Here is an 18,969-nt window from a genome sequence, read left to right as displayed (position 1 = left end):
TACTGACAAATGTAGTGACGCTACTGCCCATCACTGCCGACCCAGCTAGCAAGGAGAATCGGGCCGATTCCGTAAAACCTGCGGCACCGTCGGTTGAGTTGCGGAATCGGCTGAGTCTTGGCAACCGCAATTGGGCCGAGTCATTTTTGCCTACTGTAGTGCACAGCGGGAGCGGGGGGGATCGAGGTGGGGGGTTGGGTGGGTGAGGGGTGTAGTGGGGCTCGGCTCAGATACGGTTTGCCGACATGAAGCCGATTTCAACGGGTATGTGCCGTTTGGAATCATATTGAGTGGAATTCAACAATTTATAATAAGTTATTCATTGCATTTTACTCAGTTTTACGTGAATAAAATTAGCTTTGAATCACTCAGTAGTATTTAATTGAATTTCACGATACAGAAAATGAGTACATTTTACTCATGTGGAGATCGTTGTTTTAATCAAATAGTTACATTTCCTCTAACGGCATTTCGCGGCATGGATGGATTGCCGCCATTAGATGCAAGCTCTCCCAAAGGTAAGACATGTTTCATTATGCTGCTATCTAGTTTTAGTCTATTCTATGTATAACATGAAATGTGCTATGTAAAAAAAACTTGAACTTGAACTATTGTTGGCCAAGGACATTAAACGTTGCAATCAGGTTATTATCCCTACGCAGTCGAACGTTATTTTTGATCTACTGCAAGTTGGGGAAACTAACAGCTTAGCCCAAGTTTGTTTCGCTGTAGCCTAACTTAAACTGAAGTTGATTCAGATAGTCGATGTTGACTTGTTTCTACATAGCATATAAAGGACTTAACAGTGTCCAGCTCTATTATAACAAATAAATGGGGTGTCCAAGCATAATGTACTGTGGGCAACCGCCGGCTAGCCATGCCGCCTCTTATCTTACCTAGGGTCTCGCCTCAACCAGATATTCTAAAGCCAACTTTGCAAACTAGCTAGCATGTAGCATAGCCCAGTTGACTAGAGACCGCCACTTTTCTGCACAGATGTAGGAGTACATTTAACTGTCAGGTGAATAATTGCAAGTTACATTTAGAGCATTTTGTTTTCTGAGCGTAAATTGCCCTCGAGTAACGTCAGGCTTAATGAGGGCTAACAGCTATGTTGCTTAAAGAACACTAGCTAGCGAGAGTTGTGTTGCTGCAGTTTTAAACGATTAGCAGCGTTAGCTGTTTCATATCATATTTTATTAACTTTTCATGGACATGCCGATTTGATTTTTTTTTGTTTTTTTGCACGCTCTGGCTGGTGTTATGCTAATTCTAATTGTATCAAGGCATTGTCAGACACGTAGGCTCGGTTTGACGTTGTTCACAGTAGCAACTATGCTCCACTGCGGCCAGGTTATGTTCTCTTTCAGTTTTTCACTCGTGCTCATTGACTGCATCTCATGCATTTAGTTTGGCCTGTGAATGTCGAGGTCGAGCGTCGCACAGACTCATAGTGAGGCGATCGTTGTTTCATCTGCTTGTGATTACATTGAAAGACTAGCCAAAGCTGCATCATTTTATTTTCTTCTAGAATGTATCACGTTGTCGAATTTGTCAAGAGCAACGAAGTCGAAGTTGTGCCATCAAAATGGCTCAATGGGAACAAGTTTCTGGCCTCCATGCAAAACAATAGCTGTCCCGCAAGGCTGCGCAAAGACAAGATGAACCTACCTCTTTGTGGGCTCTGTACAAAATACGAGTGCTTTATTCTCATGGTATAGTAATGCTTTTACCCTGTTAGTTATTAATGTTTTCTTACTGAAATAGCAAGCATTAATCCGCCCATTTTAACCTAATCTGTATCGTCTTGTATTTATGCTAACAGAATCATATGAACATGCCGTGGCCAAGTTGCCTGTGGCAACTGTACAGTCTGATCTGCAAACAGAAGATGACAGTGTTCCTGAGTTCCTGAAGAGAAAGAATCGGTAATGAGCCATACAGCACAGTGAGATTCAAATCCATCTGTGTTTTTGCTTAATCAGATTTGCCCTATTTCTGGCAAGATTGTACAAGAAATGTACAAGAAACCAAGTGGCTCAGAATATTATATTTACACTTTTTGTGTCGCCTTGTCGCCTATTCAACAAAGAGGGTAAAACCAGTTTTGATTTTATGTCATCTTTAATCAACCAGAGGCTGCAAAAGACCACAAAGCAGTGATGATGATGAAGCCCCGGCACGCAACGTTTCAGCCAGGAAAAAGATTTACACGCAACTAGTGAATGCTCCCCCGATCACAGCCCCTGAAGGTAAGGACTAACATTTTAAAATCTTTTGTTATGGGCCTATTTCACAGCAGCCGTTTTTTCCAAGAAGCACAAGTGTCATTGATGACATCCAATAAGGACCTGATTCTGCTAAACTGAATCAGAATATTATTGGAAGTCATTAATAACACCTGTGCTTACCCTGCGAAAAATTACTGCTGCTTTAAAGAGACCCATTCTTGGCCCATTGGACTGCAGTCATTTTTGCACAATTATTTCCATTCATCTTTACAATGGTGTCTGAATTAAATGAATGAAAGTTATGTTAAAATGTCAATATAGCTCTAGCCGGAGGAAATCTGTTATCTCCCTCTGCAACAGACATCATGGCGCGTTGGTCCTCAAGAACTGCTACAAACATCACAGCTGATCAGTTTTCTCCATTCCATGCAATGGACATCACAGCAGCAGATTTTTTTTCTGATGATATGACCTTCACAGCAGCTGATCAGACTTCTCCAACCCATGCCATGAACGCCACAGACACTGTTACCATTCTCCCCGCAGGTCCAAGTCGTTTTTCTACTGGCCAAATTAGGAGCTTTTCACCAGTTGGAAGGAATCCAGTGCCCCTGATCTCAACCGTAGACCGTGTAAGATTTTCAAAAACAGCAAACCGACAGTTAGCCTGGCCATTGCCTTGAAATTATGTAGTTATTTGGGATTAATCACAGGTGGGAAGGGTTGAACTTGTAATCAGTTTTAGAGTGAGAATGTGGTGATATCTATTTTCTCTTATATTTTATTAGAACACTCCATGAGAACAGAATGTGCAAAACACTCATGTTTCTGGGGAGGCGATGCCTACACGTAAGTATTCTATAATGGTGGACTGTTAACAGTAATGTATGTATGAATGTTGCTTCTACCAATGTCTTTATCTTTTCTTTTTGCAGCTATTCTCAGGGAGATATTGATCCAGTTGAACTCCCTGAAGGAACAGCAGACGTTCATTCTGGTTCAGCTACAAAGACTCTCAAGCACTGACCCACACACTGATGCACTGCCTACTATGGCAAATTTTAATCTTCCACTTTCCACCCAGGAAGACCTGTCTAGCCTGGAGGAGCTTTTAATGAACCCACAGGAAAGAAAGAAATTGGTGAGCAAAATATGACTTTCTTAATAGTGTGCCCAGACCTAATTGTTGAATTATCACAAACTAATCATTCAGTCAGTAATGAGTAGTGAGATACATGCTTTTCTTTTAGACCACACACCTTGGAATTGTAGGAGGCCTTACTGTGAAGGAGACTGTGTGGCGTATTATGACGCGGACGATGACAACAACATTTGCAAAGGCAGTGAACTGGAGCGGTGCAAATGAAAAAACAGCCTTCAAAAGCACGATATTGAAGTGTGTGGTAATAGGTAAGCTAAAGCTACCAAGTTACTTTAATTATTGCAGACATTGGAGTGCATAATTCATCAGCACTCTCTTTTGCTTCTTGTTTGTTTGAGCTCAGATGCTGTAAGAAGAAATGTTATGACTGAAGACGCTACGGACAAGGAAATTGAGCGATTGATCACCCGCTGGCTCCAACTGGCCTCTGATCGGGATGGAGGTCGGAGTCGGAGGGGAAATCGTCAGAGTTCACCGCTTCAGTCACTGCCACAAGCCCTTCAACAATAAAACACACACACACACACCAACTGAAGACGCTACGGACAAGGACATTGAGCGAATGATCACCCACTGGCTCTAACTGGCCTCTGATCGGGATGGAGGTCGGAGGGGAAATCGTCACTGACCTTTATGTTTTGTTTTCTTTAGCAAACAGATTATACTGACCATTGTATTTGAAGAGTTCACCCTTGAAGTCCATATTCCCCCCCCAAAAAATCAAAAATGAAGTTAATTATATAAATGTATAGTATTTCGTTAAAGTCGCTGCAAATGGACTGAGAGGGTTTTGCATCTGAACTCTGTAGTTACTGCCTCTTGACAAATATAAAAATATTGAAATGTTTGATGCAGCGATTCATGATTGTCATGCACCGTTGTACATCTCTCATGCACCACCACAATTGCTATTTCTGAAATGGCACACTGCCATACTACATACTGTATAGATGCAACATAACCAGCACACATTCTCTTGATTCAAAACGACACTTCCCAGCAGTATGCCATTTCAGAAATAGCAATGATGATACTGACTTTTTTTTAACAAACAGATTATACTGACCATTGTATTTGAAGAGTTCAGATTTGAAACCCTTGAAGCCCATATTAAAACAAATGAAATATGAAGTTGTTAATTTTATAATGTACAGTATTAGTTAAATTCATCTGTAATGACTGACATGTAGGCTACTGTTGCTGTTTCAGTAAAGGTTTTGTATGAAACTGCTTGGTTGTACGTATTTCATATTGTCCTCCCAATAGGCTTGGTGCACGAAAATGCTCAGTGTGCTGTTTGTTCCCTTTTTAGCGAGGTGTATTTGAACCTGCCGCTATTCTGAATGTAATTAGCGTCTACGGACCTGGTTGGGTGTTGCACCTAGTGAATGAATCGGCGTTACGATAAAGAAGGACGTGTAGACACTAATTACATTCAGAATAGTGGCAGGTTCAAACACCCCTGGCTTAACAGTAAACAAACTGCCCACACTGAGTATTTCGTGCACCTAGCCTATGCCGCATAAGCGGGGAAAAGTGGATTCGGGGATCCGGCATCGAGCCGATTCAACAACATGACGTATTTACCGTAATCGGGCCGCGGCTGTTTATACTGCTGGGCCAGAAGCGGGCCAGAAGCGGCCCGATTCCCTAGCATCCGGTTGTCCATACTCGGGCCGCATTCGCGCCAGAGGCTCGGCCCTTAATCGGGCCGCGATTCACCCCGAGTCTCGGCCGAGTGTCACTGGCGGAATAGCGCCGCTTTCGGGCCGCGGACTTTTTGCTAGCTGGGGAGTTGTGTAAAAGGTTATATTTTCCCTAGACAAATTGAAATGAGCCATATCATTGGTGGGAGGGCTACATACGCTTCCTTGTAACGATTAATATCTTATTTGACACGGTGTAAAAGTTCAATTACCACACCGATTGTACGTTTAGCTGTCGTAAAAGTCAACTATTGAGCCGCATAACTTCTTGTAATAATAATCGTTTAAAAGTAATAGTATTAGACAATAAAACATAAAGTTTTTTCAGTTCTGGTGAGATGACAATTTTTAAACCATAAGCACATATATGTATGATGTATAAATTTCAATTTTTTTTAAACAACTAGAGATCGGAATGACGTATTCACTTCCGGTTTCTGTGCCTCACCAGCTGTGAACCTCACCGCACGTCACTGATTTACATAGTCACTATGTTTATCTTTAGCATCTTCCCCATCTCAGCTGCCCTTTCCTCACCTTCCCCACTCACTCACTCTCTGCACGTTAAATATCTTATTTTAAATTTGTATACCTCTTTTTTTTTATCTTCGCATGCACTGGTATTTCCTTCAGGAAATGCAAATGTACTGTAGTTGTTATTATTATTACTACTACTACAGGTGATAGGCGTCCGAAGGCCCAAGCTACCAAAAGAAACGAATAGGCTAAATCAAAAAATAAAAACATTAATTTGGCTTACCGCGTCCCTTGCAACTGCGTGACAAAAATGTTCTTCATTTTGTTCTCCACTTGCAGAATGAAGCGAGGATTGTCCTTGTTTATCGATGGTAGAGTCAACGTCCCCATTTTGTCTGCCCAATATTAAAAAGAAAGACTATGTGAAGGGCAGATGCAAAGTAGGCTACTGAAATTAATTTAGAATAGCACTTTTGTAATTGTCATATAAATGTCACAAACATAAAATAAAAACGTACCTGTAAATGTTTAATCAAAGTAAGCCAGATTAAAACAAGCCTGTAGCCTACTGTTGTGAGCATAGTCTGCTAAGGATATTTGCATGAGCTATGTTTCACTCCCGACCGAAAGTTTATCCTGTCTCCAAGCAACCACTGGCGCAGAGGGCCTCCCTGAGGAGACCATAATACAACCTACCGCTAAGCCTGCTTCTGAGCCTTGCTTGGTTAGCATAAACTGAGTTTCCATCCAACTCATATTTCAAACGCATGAAAATTCGGCCACAGAAAATGCGAGGTAGTGCGCGTTTTTATCCGCTGTGTGCAAATTAAACTATCAGCTACTCTAATCAAGGAAGGAGTTGCGAACCGTAGACATAGATATACGTCTATCTATATATGTCTATGTTGCAAACAGCTGTGGGACCTAAACATTTTTGGCAACTTGACAACTAACGTAAACGCCTGATAAAAATGCAACAATTGCGAATGTATGTGAATAAAACCACCAACCATAGTCGCGCATTACCGCGCATAACACGGCCAGAATACAATTTGTATTTGCATTAGAAGATTTTATGGAAATGTTTAGTTTCTAGTCAGGATTTCTTACTGGAATTGTCATAATAATCATTTCAAAGTTGGATGAAAACAGCTATTTATACTCTTCCCGGCACCTGGCATTTGGCATCAGAAGGTAAACCTACATTCCAGCTATTGGCCTTTGGATCGTATGTCAACGTCACCGCCATATTGGAGAGGTGAAGACTGGCCTGTAAACAAACGCAAGTTAACGGTGGAGCTGAGGTTTTTCTGGATAAAAAGCACATTAGCGTTTCTCAACCGATTTCGACTGAGTCGTTTTATATATTCAAAGGGTTGTGATCTACGTTAAGTACCACAAAAAGTTAGGTTTCCATGTTACTTAGAATCTCGATAGGCAATAATATAACAACTACTCAGTCAATGCAGTGTTTATGTAGGCTAGCCATATTGTGAACTCCCAAGGTTCAGAAGACACGTCAAGGGTGTTTTCAGCAAGACAGATCCTTTATTAAGTCCAACATTTAAAACTGAGGTAATGAAAAATAGCTGAAACATAAACTGCCACAAATATTTTTCGGCCAGAGGCTTGTTTTATCCACACACGATCATCCCAGTTATCACAGTCTGCCTTTTTCATTAAGTTAGTAACAGATTGGCTTTTTTTTTAATAAAAACTCAAACTGTTAGTTCATTTTCAAACACTGTAGAGGTGCAAATTGATCAATAAATAACACAATAAAATTACCTCACATCTCACAAAATGTAAGGACAATCAAAAAACACATGTAATTAATTCTGAAAAAAAAAATGTCTAACTTTGTTACTAACAAAGAAATGACACATAGCAAGCCATACTTTAAGTCTCTTGATGCTTCAGTCCATAATAAGGGTGAAAAAAGGAGGTCCCCCAAAAAACTAGAGAGAGACAATGAGTAATTCAGATCAGCAGTAGGGCAATAGGGGGTTAAAAGCTGCCAGGTTAACTTGAACTGGATTGACTGGCCTTGAATGGAATTCAAGTATCAATCAGAAATCTGATTGGCAATGTAATGATGGTAAAACATGTAAGGTAATACAGTCTCTAGGGCTGATTTGAGTCAAAAACCTGATAGCAGCATTCTGTACTTGTTGCAGTTTGTTTACTGTGGGAGCAGTCAGACATGTGAACGGAGTAACAGTAGTCCAGGTGGCTGGAAATAAAAACTGTATGACCGACTCAAGACTGGATGCAGAATAGACATACGTATTATGTTTTCTAAGCTGATAGGAGACTGAGACTGACAAGAGATTTAATGTGCTCATCCAAGTTTTAGGTGTTGATCAATAATGGTCTTGAGGTTTCTTGCACTAGGCCTCAGAGAGGAAAAAAAAGGCCCAAATTAATCTCTGGGGCAATGTAAGCTTTGCCAAATAAAATAATTTCTGCCTTCTGTCATCCACATTTTAGGTCATAGAGACATTTTTGTACCAAATTGAGTTTGCTTGTAGAGTTGAGTATCATCTGCATATGAATGGCGGGAAATATCGTTGTGATTTTCATTAATCTAACTTAGTGGAAGCATGAAAATGATAAAAGAGGACCAAGGACTGAATCTTAGGGCACCCCACAAGCGAGTAGAGCTGCGTAAGATGGTCTCCAACTGTTACTGAGGAACTTCTACCACTATCTACTTCACCCAGATTTATAGTCTGTGAGTATAGCTGAAGAAGCTCAAATCCAGCCGACAATAGTCATTAATCAGGACTGAAAAGCATTACAAATTCCAAAGTCCAGTGTTTGTGTCTGATAAACTTCCGTTTAATGATAGCTTGGAGTAAAGTTACAGTAAAAAAAATTACAAGCAAGAAGTTTCTTTGTCCAACAAAACATTTAATCAATCTTTAGAAGGGTCTATCACCCTGCCCATGAACAGTAGGCTGTTTGTACTCTCATGATAAATAAAGAAGAAGAAAGGTCGGTTAACGATGAAGCCTCGAGGCAGTGTTTTAGAGGTGATCCCCACAGAAGTGGCAGCTGCAGCCACGGTGCCCATCTCATCAACCTCAATCACAGCTTTGTGCAACACCTACAGCAACAAACAAGATTACAGTTCATTCTGAATCACAGCTTTGTGCAACACCTACAGCAACAAACAAGATTACAGTTCATTCTCAATCACAGCTTTGTGCAACACCTACAGCAACACACAAGATCACAGTTAATTCTGAACTTTATAATGCAATTACAATCTCAATTCACTAATACTCTGTGTAGCAGCAAATCCTGCCTCCATAAACTGAGGCTATGACAAAACTCTGATATTGGATGACGATAGTTAGATAATAAAAGCAAAACCGTTTTAAATTAATATAGGAAAGAATGTTTTGACAGTCAACATAATGTTCTACAATGCTCAATGACACACATTTTAGGGCTGTTTGTTCACGACTATTCACCTTAAAGGTCTGAATGATCACACTGGAACATTTAACCTACATGTGGGATTGAACATAATGCAGTTGCATGCAATGAATTTTAGTTGTAAAAAGTTGGCAAACTGTTTGGTGAGCTATAATTTTGATCAGTCTGTCTTTTGTAACTAACTGTTGTCTTGTCCCGTAGAAATGAAGATGTTGCTACTGATACGCTTAAGAAGAAAAAACACTGACACATCGTGGTGCTTGCCTCAAGCATCATGTGGGACTCTAGAGTGGTATCCATGGTTACTGAGAACTCTTTACCCCAACCCCATGGTTTCTTATGAAACTTAACATTACAGCTCTAGTGCCTAAGGCATCTGATGTCTACTATACAACAGATTGTGGCTATCAAATCCTTAGGTAATCAATGTGTTAAGTTAACTGCATGGTGGTAGTAAAAGAACATTCATGATACCCAATCGGTAATGCTAAATATGGTTAGCTTTGGCTCACCCAGTGAAATGGTGACACATAGCTAAGTGACTTGCTTTATAGTCTGTTATTTTTCGTTGATAGCAGGGATGGCACCTGCCATATCTAAGAGATATGGTGATGTCTACGTGGCCATGCATTTTATTGAACATAATCGAATGGCAGTTATGGGCATTATTTTGAGGATTTTCCAAAACCCAAACTTTTCTCTCATAGAGATGTTGAGACTTTTTGAGGATTGTTCCATTTGGTGCTTTCCCCTGTGTGCTTTGAGAGGCGTCTGGTGCTATTCCCTGTGTGCTATGGGAGGCGTCTATGGTGCTATTCCCTGTGTGCTATGAGAGGCGTCTGGTGCTATTCCCTGTGTGCTATGAGAGGCGTCTATCAATGTTGAATGAACACACCTTTGACACCTTCAATCCAGGTTCTTTGCTCAGCCCTGTTAGGTTTGCAGAGTCTTGGAAGATATTCGTAATACCAAGGTCTGGGAGTAATTTCTGCAAAGCGTATGACTGTTCCATCTTGAATTTAGGCAGGTGAACCTCAAGTTTCCTTGCAAAGAGACAGGAGAGAATTAAGGTATGAGATATCAGGTGCTTGAAAAGACAAATACTGTCCAGGTTCTAACATTAGAAGCTAAAACAGAGACTTTAAGTTTGGCATTCAAAAAAAAAAAAAACTACACAGAAAAATAAAACATTGAACTTGAACACTGAAATTACCTTTGGGCACTGAAAAGATGTTTTTTGTTCATAATGATGTGCTTTTTCAATGAATCTTTGCATTATTTACAAAGATCCAGTGGGCAACGCATCTCTGAACGTGGGTGTGTCCTGACATATGGGGATTGTAAAAAATGAAGATAAAATCCAACGTAGCCCCATTCAATGGCACTTCTCATCCTCAAAGAAGATTTTTCATCGATAATTCAACACTTGATGAGAAACTACAATACCTAGCCAAACTGGTTACTTTCAGGATGAATTCATGTCCATACATTGTGTATCATTGATGAAAAACTGCCATAATTTCATTCTAAACACCCATCACCCTTCTAACTGTTGAGTTGGGACATTGATTGGCCTCTGTAAGCCACCTAAGAATCTCTTCTGCCTGTTGTGTTTACATGTGCTTTATGTTTTGGTGTCCATGTGCTTTTGCCCTGACCTTTCACCTGTTATGTTTACATCCTGCCTTTGTCTGTTTTCCCACCATTTTCGGTAGTAACAAGGACACACTTTTTAGGGACTGGCTTTAGAGACTAGTTTACAAAGTAACACTAACCATGTTTACTGGAGTGTTTCTGGTATGGTGCCTGATTAGCTAACAGTATCTCCCTCCTTATTCTCACATAAAATGTGGTAAGATATATTCAGGGATCATTGTATTATCTAGTCTTTAATGTCAAGCGGTTGGCAAGCGGTTGGCGAGTTAAAATGTAATTATAAACCCCAATATGTAGGATAAGCCCAATATCAGCAATAAATGTCAGCACACAGCCAGCAATTAACCTATGCAGTACAATAATGCTTGAAGTAAAACACTGCTGGCCTTGATCCAACAAACATAATGGGCGCATCAAAATTATGTGACTTATGACCCAATTTACCTAAACTTTGAAAATGTAGACATTACATTTATTTCATAAATATATTTTGTAAACTATATTAACATACTTATGAGAAAACAAAGCCAAATAGTATTGCAAACTTTGAACAGGAAACAAAAATTTAGCATGAAATCTTTTTGAGATAATAAATCCCCAAATGTGCCCAAGTCTGTGAACATGCCAAGAAAGGCAAGGGGGAATTGCATTCGGAATTAGTATTCTCCTAAAGGATTTGATATATCAAGCAAGTATTAGTTTGAAAAGTCACACTTTATGTGGTCAAATTTTCAAGAAAATCTGTGATGGTTTAGCTACAGTGGAATGACTCAACAAATGTTGTGTAGGCTAATCCCTATTGTATAATGTAGGTATAGAAGGTCATGTACAGTAGGTGGTATAATTCCTCAAACAGAATTTCTATTTATTTCACAGTGGATTCATATAGATAAAAAATAATCTGAAGCTTACATTTTCTCCAGATTCTGTGTCCAGTGAATGAACCTTGTGGCTGTGATTTCTTCATCAACCTCAGTATAGTCCACGTCGATATTTGGGAGGACAATAAGCATGGCTGAACCCCCCACATACGGAAGACGCAACACCTTGACTTTCAATTCCTTGTCATATGTCGTGTAGAATGTATCATCTTTAAACATCATGCGCACCTGCACAATGTTGTACTTGTCAACATAGAAGCGGCCATTTTCTGTGTTATTGGGGTCAAAGGGAAGGTCCCAGGCACCTTGGTAATGTAAAAATAACATCACAAAAAAAATCACATTTAGTAGGCATACATTTGCACATTGGCTTTTTTAAATGTGAAAGACTTTTCTTTTGTAAGTAAAGTCTAAGAAAGAAAAAGGCACTAGGGTATTACTTTAAAGCTTCACTCAAAAGTATAATACATTAACTACTCAGCAAAATTGACAGGCAATATCTTACCCTTAAAGTAAATCGTGTTGATGAGCATGAGTTTTGTAAAAGGGTCAATTGATGTCACCATTTCCTTCACCTTATTTCCGGTCTGCTTCTTCACATACTCATTTATGGTGGCCATGCTAACTTTTGGGTCACCAAAGTCCACATTGTTGATGTCGGCCCCAAAGAACTTTTTGATCTGTTCGCTGAAGGCCATCTCGATCTCAAAATTCTGACCAACAAATAGGGCTGTGCTTTGGTGGAACATCAACGCCTCATCTTGGGTAATGTTCCCATGGAGATGCTGAAACAGTTCAGGAATGAGCCAACTCTTGCCTCGGTTCTCTAACAGGTCTAAATTCAACCCTTTAAGGATCTGATCTCGGGTAGAGCCACCAGCACCCAGGGAGAGAGAGGTGAAGGCAGTGGACAAGCAGAGTGGCGAGAAAAAAATGTTGTTGTCGTGGTAACTAGAGATCTTCCGGTACATGTCCATGGCAAAATCCATGTTCTTAAATGTAAGGTCTGTGATATTGGGTGAATAATCCCACTGAACCAAGATGCAAGGGGTGAGCAAGACGGACCAAACCATGAGGAAGACATTTGTTGTCATCATGGCTGCTTGCACAAATTACCTGAAAAAGCCTAAAAAAGATTTGTTTTACCAATACATCTCGTGAACATTGTATAAACTTCACAGGTCAGTCTTTCCTGAATTAATCTAATTCCTTTCATAAAACATTTCTAACACTATGCAGGTGTGATTCTCATCCCCAATGATCTTCAATCTAGTTTTTAATGATACATTTCTTTTATAACAGTACATCACCCATAAAACCCTCAGACACTTACCTTTGGCTGCCTGTACAGATTCCTGTGACAAATGCAAAACAGACCGTACACATTCTCTGTTTGAAGAGACAAAGTACAAGTGTGCTTTTGGGGTTGTTCATTAACATCAAGAAGGTTGTATTACTAGACTTCAGGGCTAGGCGATATGGACCTTAATCATATCCCAATATTTATAAGCTACATACTGATACACGATACATCAGTATTTACTACAATTATACACGATACATCAGTATTTACAACAATGATACACGATACATCAGTATTTACTACAATGATACACAATACATCAGTGTTAACTAAAATATAGCCTAAATGTCCAGTTGTAAGCCAAAGCCTCATGTGATGTAAGCACTTATATCCATACTGCGGCCAGAAGAAAATTCAAATTTGAGCATCCCGATCACCCAGCACCCAAAGGTAGGACGACGTCCAGGGCCCCGGCCCCGGCCCTCAGGACTGGCTCCTGGAAGGGGGGGTTTTGTCATGCCAGCACTGAAGCCCGTTTCTGCCACGCCCCCTCCAACTACAACTCACCCTGCAGAGTCCTATTCCCAATTCTCAATCGTCCAAACCTGAATACTGATCATCGACACCTCTCACTCTCCTCACTTCCTTGTCTGGCCTTGTTTCTAAAAGGATTTATCTCCGAAGACTCAAGCTCCGGACTATTCGCATCCCGCGTTCATTCCAATCTCCATCTCCGACTTCCAGGGTACTGTTCGGCGTAGCTCGCTAAGCGGTATAGCGAGCTAGATTCCAGGCTAAAAAAGGAAAACGCCCCTTTTTTTGTACAGCTAAGCAACTTCTGATAAATGACCATAGTAACATATCACTTAACACTAACCTGCTCCAGGGCAGGCTAACCTAAGTTTAGCTGGATAAGCTTGCCACACCCCCGGCAAAAAAAGGAATCTAAAGTCATATTATATACAATAGTTTGATTAGCGTAGGGAGAGTTCTTTGCGATCGCGGAAATTTGAGCACATAACCCATCTCCCTTACTGAGATATTGGCGAAAGTTGTTTACCTACTTTAACTTACATCATTGCAAACGTCTAGTTTTGCAAACGTGTCTAGTTTATGTGCAGTAGTGAATAAAGTTTCAGTCTACTACACCATACATAGCATATCATTTTTGTTGAAAATGATTAAGGTGGATGCATGATAAGAAGAGAGAAATACACACAATTGCTTTTCATTTCTTCAATTTATTGAATTTCTTATTAATACATTTACATTTAGTCATAGTCATTTTATTCAAAGCGATATACAAGGATATGTAAAACTATAATTGATACAGAGGTGAGGGGGATCGAACTAGCACTCTATAGAGTTTAAACCCTGAGCTCTAGCCACTGCACTAAAGTCACATATTTCAATCATCGAAAGATATCACCCAGTAAACAGCCCATAGACAGTTTCTTGTGTTACTCTTGCAGCGGCGGGAGTGTTGGATTTTGCCATGATTATGGTCTTGAATTCTTCATAACGTGTTCATGGTCATCTCTTGCCTTAGCGGAGAAAAAAAATGAGTCTTTTTCTTTGAGTTTAGAATATTGTACCATAAAAAATAATTATCGTTTTGGTAATCGACCTTTCCTGCCTTTTGAAGCAGGACGTGCACGCGCAATTTAGCTGATGAGTTTACCCTTGGGGCCATTAGCTTCAAGTTTAAGCCGTTTATCCCCCGTCAAGATCGGTATAGCCTGTTCTCATTTAGCGAGCTAGATTTTCTCATTTAGCGAGCTAGATTGATTAACTTAGCTTCAGTTCTACGCCGGACAGGGCCCAGGGCCGACTTGTTGTGCAGACAGAGTACAGTTGAGACATGGGTACAGTTGATGAACCCTAAATAACTTGCATGCGCAGCAATCCTGAGACATGATTTTTAGTTTGCACATGGATACAAACGTCTTCTTTGATCCCAGGAAATTTGAGCACCACTAATACCACTGCCATATAATTAGTACTTTGTACTTTGTTCTCCGCATCGCCGACATTACAAAAATGAAGGCTACCACTCTCAAAAAAGTGAAGACATTTAATGTTCGACTGTGGTGTCTGCAATAAATGACTCGAGAAGGTCTTTTAAATTAATTATTCCTTGTCGGCTGAATCGGTACCGCTCATACAAGAACTCGTCATGATGGAAAAATGGATCTTGCCGATCACACAGAACTCTCTCCCTACGCTAATCAAACTATCTAATATGACGCCTTGGTCAATGGGATCCCTCCTTTTGCCGGGGGTGTGGAAAGCTTAGCCAGCTAAACTTAGGTTAGCCTGCCCTGGAGCAGGTTAGTGCTAAGTGATATGTTACTATGGTAATTTATCAGAAGTTGCTTCGCCGAACCAGATTTTAGCCTGGAATCTAACTCGCTAAACTGCTTAGCGAGGTACGGCGAACAGTACCCAGGTCTCATTAACTGTTGCCACTAAACATAACAAAATAAACAAATAAATTGCGTAATCGGGGTTAGCAAATAGTTAGCTAGCTAGCAAATAAAGATGATTACTTAATAGTACAGTTATATCGATCCAGCCATTGTACACTAAGGTAGGTGTTCAGGTTCTTAATTAAAAAGGAATAAATGAGTGAAGGAGACTGTGTACCACAATAAAAATATCTTTAATAAGTTCCTGAGTGAGTAAAATGGTAGATCTACACAAGGGAAAAACAGTGATTACAGTGTTCCTCGTAAAAAGCCCTGCATGCGATGTTATGACGCCATTCCGTGTTCCGAATGCGTCGTGGTGTGAAACTTCTCGTCTGTTAGAGGCAACACTTTTCCAAAATCCAACTGGCGTTATAGTCTAAGAAACAAGCAAATCTGTGTGCTTATTGTTATCATTGCTCACCGACAACAGATACAAATCAAACCTGCTGCGTTTGCCACGTGAATCACATTTAAAACAAGTCGGAAGTGCGTGTCTGTGAGCTACCGTGTAACGTCACGTCACGTGAGCCAGGCTCAATCAGGCGACTGTCTGTACTATGGCTAAGGGCAACGCCTTCCACCTGTCACATATTCCCCCTACTTTAAAAGGCCACCGTCCCGGTGCCTGTTAATCCCAAGGCCTATGATAACAGTTTTGAGAGACATAGGAAATGGAGTGTTGTTTTTTTTTTTTTTTTTTGTGATTGACAATTTTTATTTGTTTTTAAACGTTTGTACAGGTTACCATTCATAGGTCAAAGCATGAACATGGTATAATCATCACATACAAAGGTATGCACCAGTGCTTGTATACACTATATGTACCATCACAACATAATTCAAATAACCACATAAATACAAATGTTCTATACCTTCAATAAAAGAAAAGACATAAGGCTAAGGAGAAAGGGAAAAAACTGAAAATATAAAAAAAAAAAAAAAAAAAAAAACTGAAAACACAGACAATACAAGACAATAACAAATAGCATTTACAAAAACAAACAAACAAAAAACAAAAAACGGGGAGGGAGGCTGCGCTAGAAGATAAACCAGAGAGCACCTATGTTGTGTGTTAGTAGAGGGGAGTTGAGCCTGCAGCACATCACTGCGAACCATTTAAGTATTGTAGAAACTTTTGCCACTTAAAAAAGTACCAATCTAACCTGTCCAACAGGGTAAATGATATCCGCTCATATGCAGCAACTGTGGTAAGGGCATTATACCAGTCTGTAATTGATGGGGCATGGGTTGACTTCCACTGTTGGACTAGCAGTTTTCTACCTAGCATGATGGCTGTCTGGACCCATTCTGCATAGACTGAGGCAATGTCATTTGTCAGTATAGATGGGTCTCCCAGAAGGTATAGGCGAATGCAAAAGGGAACCTCTAGGCCTACAACTTTCTGAATGCACTCATGAACTGATGTCCAGAAGTCTTGTACTTTTGGGCAGCTCCACAGCATATGAATAAGTGTGCCTTCTTCTGCACACTTCCAGCACCCTGGGTCAGTAGTGAGCTTGACCCTGTACAGTTTAGAGGGGGTCCAGTACATTCTGTGAATAATTTTAAACTGAATTAGTCTAGTTCGAAGATCTCGTGCCATTTTCTTTAAATTACAGACTATGTCTCTCCATTCTTTATCTGTAAACGTAACTTCAAGATCTTTTTCCCATATAGTTTTTAATGAAGACATGGTAGTATATTTGCATAACAACATTGAATAATAAAGAGATGCTTCATGACCCATTCCATATCTTGCTATAATAAGAGATGGAACTTCTGCGCTAGAGGGAGCCATGTGAGGCTTAAATATGTTTTTTAAGAGACTATGTATTTGCATGTATTGCCAGTAATTATGTTTTTGCAAGTGGAATTCTACCTGTAAATCGCTGAAAGATTTGAGGTTTTGTCCTTCAAAAAGATTGCCCAGTGTCCTGATACCATTCCTCACCCATTCTTTCCAATAGAAAGAAGATTTTCCTATTCGCAAGCTAGGATTGTACCATATGCTAGATGATGTACTTAAGAAGGGGTCAAAATTAAGAATTTTTGCGGTTTTCATCCAGACCCCCCTAAGGCATGACAAAACAGGGTGATTTTGTACAGCAGGGGGGAGTGTAGCGGAAAGATATGCATCCAATGGGAGATCAGGACAGCAATGAGCCTCTGCAGTAAACCATGGTGGAGCCCGCTCTGGGGGGAGATACCACTGTGCCAGGTGTCTTAGGCAAAATGCGTAATGATACAGCAGTAAGTTTGGAATTCCTAAACCTCCCTGATCACCCCTTTGTTGAAGTTTTTTAAGGTGGATTCTTGCTCGCTTACCATTCCATAGAAAGAGGTTACATAATTTGTCAAACCTCCGAAAAAAAATCCCTGGAACATTCACTGGAAGGGCCTGCAAGATGTAGTTTAATTTAGGGGCTACTGTCATCTTCAAAACATTAGCCTTAGCCCACATGGACAAGTGAAGGGGTGACCACCTTTCTATATCAAGTTTAAATTTTTCAAGTAGTGGTTCTATATTAACCTTTAAGAACGTACGGACACAATGGTGTGACGGCCGCTGATTTTCCGTAAAAGCGTACGGACACACCAGTGTGTTTAGAATGTAGCTACACGAGTATTCCAATGGGTGCGCAACAATGACTGTGTGTGGGCTAGCACTATGGGTCAGTGGCGGAGTGGCCATCGGGAGCACCGTGACTTTTCGGAGTTTCTCTTTGTTAAGGTCCAACCGATATTTAAACCACTTTTTGTCTCTCTATATTTCACTCATGGTGGGTGTTAAACTCACTCTCATTAATCTAGCCTACTGTTTTTGTTTAGCCTCCTATATTGATGTAATTATTTTTATTCAGACGCTACATTACCTTCATGACCACAAATATCAATTGGCAGCGTTTTAATTATTATTTTTTGCTCATAAATTTACGTACAATGGCCGAAGCAAGGGCTCATGGGAAATTTGAGCCAATACGGGACGCGATTTGTTCCGTATTTCCATAAATGTACATATACAAATACACGTCTGTCACCCACACATCAACACTAAATCTAACAATAATTGTTTGTGAAGTTGATACATGGGAGGTGGAGGGGATGGGTTGGGCACATTGTGGGCCGGTGCAGTCAGAATAGTCCCGCGGTGGATTTTTGTGTCCCACTCCGCCCCTGCTATGGGTCAATTGCTAACACGAGCTAACATTGACTGAAGGAGAACAATCTCTCCACATGAGCTTGTTATCATTTTGTTTACAAAATGAATGCTTGTGTGATACTCGACTATGCATGGCAAGTGCTTTACCTCGAGGGAGTTCGCTGGTTTCATAGCCAGTGTCTTACCACAGTTCTGGTAGTCCGTCATTGCCAAGCACAATAAAACAGTGAAACGATTGATTTGTGTTACATTACTTAGCATCAAGGGAAATCTCACGTCCAACGAGGGTTCGTAGGATTCAACATTTCAGCCAAATGTGGTACGTAGAATAGCTGCTAAGTACGCCCTAAGATGAGCTCTGAATTTCGCGTGCTCTGAATCAGATATGTGCTAAATCCACGAGCTACCTCACTCTGAGCGGCTCCCCAACTGACAGCTCAGTAAACTTTACTCCCTACATCCTCCGTATCATTCATGC

At 40.4% G+C, this 18,969-nt stretch overlaps 2 protein-coding genes across 2 annotated transcripts in view; both read right to left on the bottom strand.

Moving 5' to 3' along the window:
• Positions 1–5,966, bottom strand: part of ccdc197 (coiled-coil domain containing 197) — a gene marked incomplete at both ends in the record, with an annotated part of 59,159 nt that extends 53,193 nt beyond the window's left edge. Inside the window, one exon of the mRNA XM_080850415.1 lies at positions 5,860–5,966. Within this exon, the coding sequence (XP_080706541.1) occupies positions 5,860–5,966 (107 nt within the window). The remainder of the gene's footprint in view (positions 1–5,859) is intronic.
• Positions 5,967–8,493: 2,527 nt separating this feature from the next.
• On the bottom strand, positions 8,494–18,698 carry serpina10b (serpin peptidase inhibitor, clade A (alpha-1 antiproteinase, antitrypsin), member 10b; the record flags this gene model as incomplete). The annotated part of the gene is given in 7 exon segments (XM_080844540.1): positions 8,494–8,685; positions 9,916–10,063; positions 11,589–11,862; positions 12,063–12,671; positions 12,674–12,683; positions 12,891–12,946; positions 18,677–18,698. Coding segments are annotated over 7 exon segments (1,311 nt in total).
• Positions 18,699–18,969: the final 271 nt, after the last annotated feature.

The sequence above is a fragment of the Sprattus sprattus genome (assembly GCF_963457725.1).
Source record: "Sprattus sprattus genome assembly, chromosome: 1".
Taxonomy (NCBI): Eukaryota; Metazoa; Chordata; class Actinopteri; order Clupeiformes; family Clupeidae; genus Sprattus; species Sprattus sprattus.
Note: the sequence above shows the minus strand (reverse complement) of the source record. Positions and strands in the feature narration are given on the sequence as shown.